The 11102-nt window shown below is 38.6% G+C and overlaps 1 gene segment (V, D, J or C); it reads right to left on the bottom strand.

Annotated features, from left to right (window-relative positions):
- Nucleotides 1-6048: 6048 nt before the first annotated feature.
- Nucleotides 6049-7114, bottom strand: LOC131836330 (T cell receptor alpha variable 13-1-like). The segment is given in 2 exon segments: nucleotides 6049-6882; nucleotides 7030-7114. Coding segments are annotated over 2 exon segments (411 nt in total).
- Nucleotides 7115-11102: the final 3988 nt, after the last annotated feature.

Here is an 11102-nt window from a genome sequence, read left to right as displayed (position 1 = left end):
AGAAATGTTGAAATGACAGAAATGATCAGTGGAAGCCCACATTTCACACAGGAAATGTGATTGTGGTAGGAAGCTGCACCCTCTGGTGGACAGGGACTGAAATGTGTGCATGTTGGCCAGAGTCCGTTAAAACACTGAGACAAAACCAGACTGGTCAAGAAATTACTACTACAGACCCCTTTATAAAATCCAAACCTTGGAGAAGTAACGTTAATTCAAGTAGCAGAATTACTGAACATCTCATTTATATCTCATTTTACAAAAAATAATGTTGTCAGTGTTGGTCAATATGTTTTTAATGTTGGTCACAACTTTCAAATACTATAAAGAAGATGACATTCCTTTTTTGTGTTAAAGATTTTATTTATTTTTGAGAGAGAGAGCAGAGGAGGGAGGACCAGACTTTCCATTGAGCAGGGTGCCTGATGATCCAGGACCCTGGGATCATGATCTGAGCCGAAGGCAGACGCTTAACCAACTGAGCCACCCAGGCACCCAATAATGAGGTTTTTTAACTTCCTAACTTTTCTTAACCCTTTCACATATCTCCTGCATCCTACTAGAAATGCACAGCAAATACATGAATATTTGATGAATTCATGTAATTCAAATTAGTTTTGTAGAAAGACAAATCCCATAGTAAAAAAGACAAGGTAGAAGCTAAGAAAAAAAGCTTGAGTAAGTTATCTGAATATACATTTCCAAGTAAGAGTCTACGTAAGCACCTCTTTTTTATTTATTCTTTTAAAATATTTTACTTATTTATTTGTCAGAGGGAGGGAGAAAGCACAAGCAGGCAGAGGCAGAGAGAGAAGCAGGCTTTCCACTGAGCAAGAAGTCCAATGCGGGACTCAATCCCAGGACCCTGGGAATCGTGACCAGAGCCGAAGGCAGCCACTTAACACATTGAGCCATCCAGGCATCCCTGTAACCATCTCTTTAAAAACAGAAAGACAAAACCATGAGAAAGTTTAATAATACCATCTTAATTACAGAAAGTTTGGCACCAAGCGCCTGGGTGGCTCAGTTGGTTAAGCGAATGCCTTCGGTGCAGTCATGATCTTGGAGTCCTGGGATCGAGTCCCACATCATTCTTCCTGCTCAGCTGGGAGTCTGCCACTCCCTCTGACTCTCCCCCTGCTTATACTCTCTTTCTCCCTCATTCTCTCTCTCAAATAAAAAATAAATAAAAATTAAATTAAAAAAAAAAAGAGAATGTGGCACTAAATTTTGTAAAGAATCACTATGAATGATTGATTTGATGATCCATGAGAACAAGATGTATCAAAGCCAGAACAGCTGCCTGGTGCAATTAATCCAAATGATCTCCAATGAACACTTGCTACAATCCACCAGAAACAACACTTTGCACTGGGAATATACTGGTTGCAACATTAAACAAACACTAGTGGCAGACTTCTAGGATGGCAGACAATGGGGCTAATCATGCTTTTCTGGGAGTCAATGAAATCCCATAAAATCTGGAATGTGGAATATGCTCTGAAATACCGTCTTAAGGAAACATTTGAGTATCTCCAAAGGGATATAACACAGTTGCATTCCCTCCATGAGCTATGAGTGTGGACGGGTAATAGTATTTTATTTCCTACATGGATTGGCCCACCTTTTTGCCTGAAAACCACAGCAATCACAAGAGCCAAATATCAACTGGATTTTGTGTTTACTGCCTATGCCATTTCAATTACTCTCCAGAGGGCAGAGCAAATTTCTTTGGGAAAGTTAGGTAAGGTTAGAACTCACATAGAAACTTCTCTTCTCCTATCACACCCCGATCCTGTGGAAAAGTGGAAACAACAAATGGAATATTAAAACTGAAATGAGTTACTATAACAGTTACCCTTGAACTACTGTGGTCTGGTACAGCCTTAGCCCTCATGGCTTTGTTTCCCCCTTACAAAGTCCTAGGCTGTCTCACTTTTAACTGTTCACTGTAGCCCACATAACTCAGATGTCCCAACCCATACACATTCTAACCTTCACAAACTATAGAACTAGATAAATAAACCCTTGACACTCTTCCTTTCATCACAGGTACAGACTGCTCTGTGGCCATTCATTTCATCATCATTACATGACCTAAACCTTTGGTGCTCTGAACAAAATCCCAGAAAAAGATTGCCATTGAGATGTATGAAATGAGCTTATAAGTACAATTTATTACCAGTTTGGCAGATAAAGTATGAGAAATGAATCCTTGCTTACAGGTTTATCAATTATATGACATTGTGCATCCTTCACTGACAAGAATTGAAAAAGCTACTCATATTAGATCTTAAACTGAGGTTCCCCAGAGAATCAACAGAAAGAGATAGTCCACAGATGAGTGTATATGCAAGAGCCTTGAAATAAGCAGGTAATTGCTTAAAGCAGATTTCCACCTAAGCCATTAGAAGAGATGGAATCTAAGAATTCTCCTAGATTTTTGGAACCACCAATTTTAATACTTTGCTTCTTTTGAGGTTATTTTTATACTTTTATAGGTACTTTCCCACTTTAATGGTAAAATGTTACATATTTCTGATTATCTTGACTTTGTTCTTTTACTAATAAAATAACTTGCACATGTATAGCCTTTACCTGAGACAATACATATCCACCCTAGTGTTATAGTTTAGCTCTGTACAGACATTGCTAGTGTAACAAAGATTAAGAATTATTGCAGGGGTGCCTGGGTGGCACAGCTGGTTAAGCACTGGATTCTTGGTTTCATCACAGGTCTTGATCTCAAGATTGTGAGATTGAGCCCTGTGTTGGGCTCCATGCTCAGCAGGCAGACCGCGTGAGATTCTCTCTCCCTCTTCTTGTGCTCTTCTCACTTGTGCTCTCTCTCTAAAATAGATAAATTAACTTAAAAAAAAAATCATTGGATGTGTTATCTCAAATGAATTCCTGGGAAAAACAAGTAATAACCATACCCTAATTGGTACTGTTAGAGTGAATTTTAACCGATTAAATTGCTCATACAATGTGAAAAAGTATCTATTGATAAAAATTTAAGATGAAGTTTGTACAATAAGACTTGTGTACAAAATGTGACTCATCTCAATTATGAGTTGACCCAAACTTCAACACCATCTCTGCATTATCAATTGCCAAATACATTCTATAGAATTATAAATCAAGTCTCTAAAGATATTCAAAACACTTGAAATGATGAGCTTATTCTGATGAAAATAACTTCAAAGTTCAAAACCTCAGGGGTAGGAAACACTGAGAGTAGTGAAAGGGTAAGATTATGCATGTGCTTGTGGCATGTGCTTCCTCCCACCAAGACACATAGTTCTCAAAAGCTCATGTATTGTATGCTCTCATCATTATGACATTTTAAAACACAAAAATAAGAATAGACCAATGTTTGCAAGGAGTGGGGAATATGGAATTCTGTAAAGGTAAGAGAATAGCACAAGGAGGTTTTGGAGACCAAAGAAATTATTCTGTACACTGATTGTATGATGGTTACATGATGTATACAATGTATTAAAATTCAAAATTCACAGGAACATACACCAAAAATGTGAATTTTCTATATACTTATTTTCAAATAAAAAATTTAGGGGCAACTGGGTTGCTCAGTTGGTTAAAGGTCTTTTGAGAGGTCAGGTCATAATCCTGGGGTCCTGAGATCCAGCCGTGCATCTGGATCCCTATTCAGCCAGGAATTCCTGCCCACGCCCTCTGTCTCACTCTCTTTCAAATAAATAAAATCTTTTAAAAATTCACTTGAGGTATTAGAAATAAATAAATAAAAATTTCAACGCTGATATCAAAATGGCAAAATAGAAATTTTCTACCATCTCTGCCACCCCTCCCCAACCCCCCCCCCTCCCCAACCAATTTTCACAGTCATACAATAAACTAAAAGAAAGTGCCTATTAAGAAGTCCCGCAAAGAAGACACAGCAGTTGTGGAACAAAACGAATTTGAGATTGGATACATTGAGGAGAGGATGAAAAACAATTTCACTTTACCTCCATTACCCCAGCCCATGTGACTCAGTCCCGAGCCAAGAGGAACTTTCCAGTCTGTGATTTCCCCATAGAGGAACGTGAGAACATGTGAGTGAACACATGACCCTCTAGCTCTGGAGGATTCTCCCAAAGAGGAACCTCTTTCTAGCCCCATCCAGAATACTGAACTGTACTGCTCACTGGGGAGTGGGGTCCTCCCAGCAGAACAGCACCCAGGGCTCTTGGAGGGCAGTAAAACAACATGGGCCTTCCAAACCATGGCACAGCCTTCATTAGGAATCTGCCCATGACCCACTGGAGATGGCCTGCCTAGACCCCCACAAGTGGTCCATGAGCACGCACAACACTCAGTCCCTCACCCACACATTATCCCACCCTGTGGTCTCCCACCAGTGCACACAGGATGACAACAGCAGTGAGCTTTTGTAGGTGGCTAGTGCAGCACCGTCCTAGAGAAAGGAAACAAAAGGGAGACTCTTGGCACCCAGTTTGGCTTCACAGGATCCAGAGAAGTCCTAAAAGTTTGTACTACCTTGTCCCAGGATGTAGGAAACAAATACACCAAACATGATGAAGGTTTAAACTGGGATGTGTCTGGGTCTGAGACTCAGTGCACACTCAGGCTAAAACACTTGTTTTCTTCCACTGCATCAATTCTCACCTCAGTCTGATCAAGCATTCAAACCTGTAGGAACTGCACCCTCTGTCTTGCTTCTAATTGATTTAAGAGGAAATGGATGAATAATATAGAAGCATGCTTCCTTCTGACTCCATTATCAGGCTTGGAGGAAAGGCACCGATCAGAAGTCATCTTCCTTCTACTGCACAGGAGTTGGCAGTATAAGGGGGAAAGAATCAAGCCCATTGACGTGCTGGACTACAGTTCTAACCTCCTCTGTTCAGCTGTTTTAAACTGAATTTAATCCGAACACTTCCCCAGTAAAAACAAGTCATTAGCAAATATCTAACAACCATAACTCAGCTAAGAGAAACCATTCCCACTGTGCCAATTGCCAATTATATCCATTGTTAGTTAGGAAGACTTCAAGGGACCTAGAAAGGAGACTCCTTTGAGCAGGGGTGGGAGATTGAGAAAATTAAATATTTACACAACTTCTTTATTTCCTTTGACTTCTTCAAGATACTAGAGAAATAACTTTTTTTTTTTTTTAAAGGATGGTTGTAGTTAGTAATGTTTAACTCAGTCAACGTGAACACGTGGCAGGGAGGTTGATATCACATTATCTTTACATCAGCCATTAGTCCAAATGCCTTTGTGCAATTTACTAGTAATAGTAAGGTGGCTGGTACATGCATATAAAATTTTCCCATATATCTCAGAAGAAAGAGTTTCATTATAATGATGACAAAAAACTACAAGTCCAAGAATAAATTGAATTATCTTCAAACAACTGAGCATTATTAGGAAAGAGACACATATAAGTAGAAATAAACAGTATATTGTAAAAACAATCAAATACTCAGATATAGAATAAGGACATTTCTTTTCACAAATCAATTTAATTCAATCATAAGGCTTAAATTAAAACTATGAGTAAGTAGCAGAATTCTCCTTTCCGTCTTTCTTTAACATCTACTTATAATTAATTATGTGAAAAAGTTTGTGATACTTCATGAAAATATACCAGTGAATGAAATACAAAATTCTGTCTCCTAGATTCTATGAGAGGGTGATTGTGAACAGAGACTGACAACATTTTATAAACAAGACGAGATTTCTGAGTTTTATCTGAAGCACACATTGTCAAATCTCTCCCTATCTTAATTTCCCTTAAACACACAAACAATACATAGCATCCCTGGGCTCTAAAGGAAAAGCCATGACACAAGAAGAAAGTGATCAAAGCACATAGAAGTTTTTGGCAGTCAACTTTTGCCTTAAATATAGATGAACTTTTGCCCTAAAGATAGATGAACAAAATTAATATGAAACTACAATTAATGGAAATACCTCACAGAGATATTTTAAAGCAATGTTAAATGAAAACTTAAAAAAAAAAAAAAAAGACCTTTGAGGGAGAGAATTGATGAAGTGGGGAATGCTCAGATCAAAATACATAAAGTGAAAAAATCGTGAATGTAATTCTAATAAATATTGTAGAGACTAAAGGGAATATTAGCAATATTATCTGATTACGGAATTATCATTTTCATATTTCTACTTTCCATATTTCTATATTTGGCATGTAATGTTTTAGAATCAGAAAAATAATAAATGCCACCTATGAAACACAATATTAAGTGCCCATCCATAATAAGGACTGTATTACTGGTTCTTTCTAGGAGAGGGGTCTGAATAGCAAATGTAAAGACATTTTTAATACCTGAATTTCAAAATAAAACATTACTAAGTCCATTCAAGATACATTAAAAAACAGTCATCCACCAAAATTTTCTAAACAAGTCTGGGTCATCTCCATCCTAATAGTCTTACTACATTCTTTTAATGTCTAACATATTAGATTCCACCTACAGACGAACAACAGCACAAAAGCTATCCTTGAAGGTCTGTGTTAAAGGACACGGGGATGCCTCAGTCCCAGGTTTGAGTGCAGGCAGCAGGTGCCTGGGAAGCAATGTGTGCTTGCTGCACAGAAGTACACAGCTGAGTCTTCAGAATGGGTGTCTCTGATGTGCAGGGAGAGATGTTTGGCCGTCTTATTCAATGAAACAGTGAGTCTTTGGTCTTCTTTTGTGGTCATGCTTGAAAAAATGTCTATAAGGAGCTGGGGACCTTTTCCAAGTTCTTGCTTATACCAAGGGAGGTAACTTGAGGTACTGTCTGAATAACTGCAGTTGATAACAGAGCTGCTTCCCTCCTGGACACTCAGGGTAGAAGGATGCTGCTCCACATTCTCTCCCTGGCTGAACCCTGTGCAGAAAGAAAAGGTCAGAGAAAAGAGGAGAGATTCCAGGTTATTGTGCTTCAGAATGCTCTTTTTCTACGCTAATGGGAGGAAACCTGAGTAAAGCCAGTCTTGAGTTCTGAAGAATATCCACTAATATACTCTGAACTCACAGTTCAGCTGCAGACACGAGAACATGATTAAAGCTCCCATGGATGTCTTCATGGTTCCTCTCAGTTAAGCTCAGGTTCAGAATTGTAGCCTCCAGCCAGCTCAGCACCTTCTCTTATTGGGCCATCCCTTCTTTCCTCTAACAGAGTACTTTCCCACATTGTGTACCAGCCAATAAGAAAAAGACTCTGCTCCTGCCATAGTCTAGTCCATCAGATGCACTTAAATGAACCCTCCACATGTTCTGCATCAGCACAGGTGCACTGCCGTCTTGTGGTAACATCTCTACTGAACTCGCTGAGGAAATGCTCTTCTCTTAGCCTGTGCCTCTGAGGGACTCCCATGTATCAAGGCAGCAGTCAGTCAAGCAAATTAAATCTTAGGTCAGGGATGAAGGGCACAGTGAGAACGTGGAGATCAAGGTTTATGCCTCTGTGCATTACCGAGTTACTGTTTATAAGTTGTAAAGCTATAGATGTTATTGCTATTTATTCCATGATAGGTCTGGTGCACACGTTTGAAATCAGGAGGGAATCATTATTCACTCTCTTAAAAAAGATATTAGAGAAACTTTCCTTTCTGCCAAATCTATCATTCTCATTTGTGACGAAGAAAACTCTTTGTAAAAGGAACATGTAACCCAAAGCTTAGAATAAGAGAGAGAAGATCATATGATATTTCAAATGTTTCTGATCTCAGGATGTGTTTCGCCTAGCTGGTCTTGCCCATGACCTTGCTTTTTTCAGAGGATTGACAGTACCAACAGTCAAAATGTAGACTATTCTCTCACTTGAGATGACTATAACAAAAAGTAAAGGACTAAATCTAAGTGATAAGCAGTGGGGATAACTTCCATCAGTTATTAATATTTCAACTACAGGAAACACTTTGACCCAAGATTGCAGTAATTTACATAAATAAATCTGATATGCTTTAAGAAATTTATTTGAATGCTATGTGTTTTATATTCTGGAAAGTACTGAAAGACACAGTAGAAATTCTGATGAAACCTCAACTTGCGAACTCAGAAAATACAACCACATGTGAGTTTATCCTTGAGGTGATTTCCTTTTCTCAAATCAAAATAGATGGCATGGGGGCGCCTGGGTGGCTCAGTGGGTTAAGCCACTGCCTTCGGCTCGGGTCATGATCTCAGGGTCCTGGGATCGAGTCCCGCATCGGGCTCTCTGCTCAGCAGGGAGCCTGCTTCCCTCTCTCTCTCTGCCTGCCTCTCCGACTGCTTGTGATTTCTCTCTGTCAAATAAATAAATAAAATCTTTAAAAAAAAAAAAAAAAAAAAAAAAAAAAATAGATGGCATGTCCTCCAATGCAATTACTGACTCATGGCCTCAGGACAATTTCCTCTTGAGTATTAGCCATCTACCCTGTCATGCTTCCCAGTTCCTGCCCCCCACGCTTCACATTCCATACGCCATCATATTTCCCCTAAACGCCACTACAGTGTTTGATAAAGCTCAGTGGCCCTGTGAGTATCGAGAAATATCTCTCTCTGCTAAAGCCCCTTTCACATTCACATTAATTATCTGGAAATTTCTGATGACCTCTGTGACAATAAATCCAGGCAATCACAAATATTCCCTGTGCTCTGGGGATGGTACCAACAAGAAACTTGTCCTAAAGAACTGATGAGGAGAAATGGTCTCTGGGAAAACAAGACAACCTCATTTTCAAAAGAAGCCCCTTTCCTCTAATTCCTACTCATGGATCCTCTTAAATGACAAAGAATACACTCATCTTCCTTCCACCTTTCTCACCTTGAAAGCTTTAAAGATAGCTATGGTGAAGAATATCAATCAACTCAATATATAAATATACGTGTATATATGAAATTGTTTTTATGTTTGGAAAATTTCTTGATTCAGAGCATCTTCCATTCTTTCACCCATTCCCCATAAAATAAGCATGCTCAAACACTTTCTGGGCAAATTTTCCTCTTCTCAGAGACCAAAAAGACAATATTTGCACTTTTGAGGTGTGACACTAACAACAAATATAATGGTCTGAATATGACCATTCATACGAACGACTCTCTTCCATGAATTAACTATTGCAGAGAAACAGCCATTCCTGGAGCAAAATTTCCAGCTCCATGATGATTTCATAGAATATTGCTTTCCTTTTGTTAAAGTGCTGGCCTAGAAAACCTTCACCTACCATCTTCGTGGACTTCCAACTGCACAAGTCTTCCAATTCCAATGGTCATTTTGTAGACAATGTGTGAATTATACTCATTATACTCAAACTGCCTTCAAGGGATTTCCACCTGGGATGATAAATATATTTGCTATTTTGGGGAAAGTCCTTAGAAATACTTGTTGGTGTTCACATGACGCCATCACCTCTGGCTTTCTCCCACAGTAACAGGGAGTGATGCACGAGTTTGCTGGTAGAGTCAAAGTAGCTCAGCCAGAGTGTCTTTCCTGCCCAAGGTCTCAGACATTTACACAAAGTGGAACTCTTCGTTTAGGGTTTCAAAATGATAGGACCATGTCTTTATCAGACCAAAACTGCAGAGATCTGGGCTTGCATTAAACACATTCTCTTTACACAGCAGGATGGTCCTACAGCAAGGGAGAGAATGTTTTAAAGGAAGTAGGAAACCTACTTTCTTTCTCACCCAGATCATTTACTACATAATTGTTCCATGCTGTCATCTAGAATACAGTCTCTATTTTGTAAAACAAAGTTGGACAAAAGGATTTCTAAGGGCTTTTCCATCTCTAAGTTCCTTTTATACTGTATAACAAAACAAATATTTATTGAATACTGATTGTGTGCTATGTGGACTAGTGTCAGAGTGGGAGAAGTTGTCTGCATCATGGAACCCCAATACCATTTTCACAATATCATGTAATCTAATGGATCTGAGGTTGATCCTAACCCACCCTGAGGCCTCTTCAGAATATAGACACAATTCTCAGGACGAGATCCTATTTGGGTTTTTCTTTCTTCTATGAGATCAATAATGTATCAAGGAGAACTAAAGCCAAATTAACATGGGGAAAAAATGGGTCTTCATTCACTGAGTGGAAAGTCCTTCATAGGCAGTGAGACCAGGGGGCTCCATGGCTGAGCCATGGGTAAGTAGGATGTTTTTCTGGAGTCATATTTCTTCTATTTATCTATTACATATAATTGTATGTATTGTATGAAAAAAAGAAAAACAAATTAGGCAAAGTGGATGAACTTACTAATATGGAAAGTGGGAAGCACTTTCTAAAACAGTCTAATTGCTTGCTGGATTCTGACTTTCTCCTTAAAACTTCAGTTTGGAGGTTTAAAATTTCTAGCCATGGATACCTATACAGTTTTTGAGATCATTTCAAAATGAAAATGTAGGATCTTTATTCAAAAAACAGGGAAAATGTGTCACTAGGTAATGTTTCTAAGGGACCATTTTTCTAAAATGCTTTAACTCTTCATACATAGTAGTTTCATGTCTCTCAATTTAATTTTTTAAAGACTTTATTATTTTCAAACACTTCAACTAAGTTCAAAGATAATGAGGCAGACATATTGAGGTATCCAGTGCATTTCCTGCCCCCATACTAGGTACAGACTCCCATTGTCAACTTCTCCAGGACACCTTTTACAATGGATGAGCCTTCACTGCTTCATCCTAACACTCAAAGCCCACAGTTTTTCTAGGGTTCACTCCAGCTGTTGTACATTATGTGGGTATGAACAAGTGTATAAGGAATGTATCCACCATTATACTATTATAGAGACTAGGCTCAATACACTAAGTATTCTCTGTGCTCTTTATCCCTGCTGCTCCCCTCAAACTTTGGCAACCACAATCTTTTTTTCCCTCCTAGTTTTCCTTTTTCCAGAATGTCATAGGATCAGAATTATACCCTATGTAGTCTTTTCAGATGGGCTGTATTCACTTACTAAAATGCATATGAAGTTGTCCTATGGCTTCACAGCTCTTTTTTTTTTTTTTAAAGCAGCAAATCATATTCCAGTATTTGGATATACCACTATTTATTTATTCATTCACTTATTGAAAGACATGCAACTTACCTCAAGGTTTCGGCAATTATGAATAAAA

This window comes from Mustela lutreola, chromosome 7, assembly GCF_030435805.1.
Source record: "Mustela lutreola isolate mMusLut2 chromosome 7, mMusLut2.pri, whole genome shotgun sequence".
NCBI classification, from domain to species: Eukaryota; Metazoa; Chordata; class Mammalia; order Carnivora; family Mustelidae; genus Mustela; species Mustela lutreola.
Note: the sequence above shows the minus strand (reverse complement) of the source record. Positions and strands in the feature narration are given on the sequence as shown.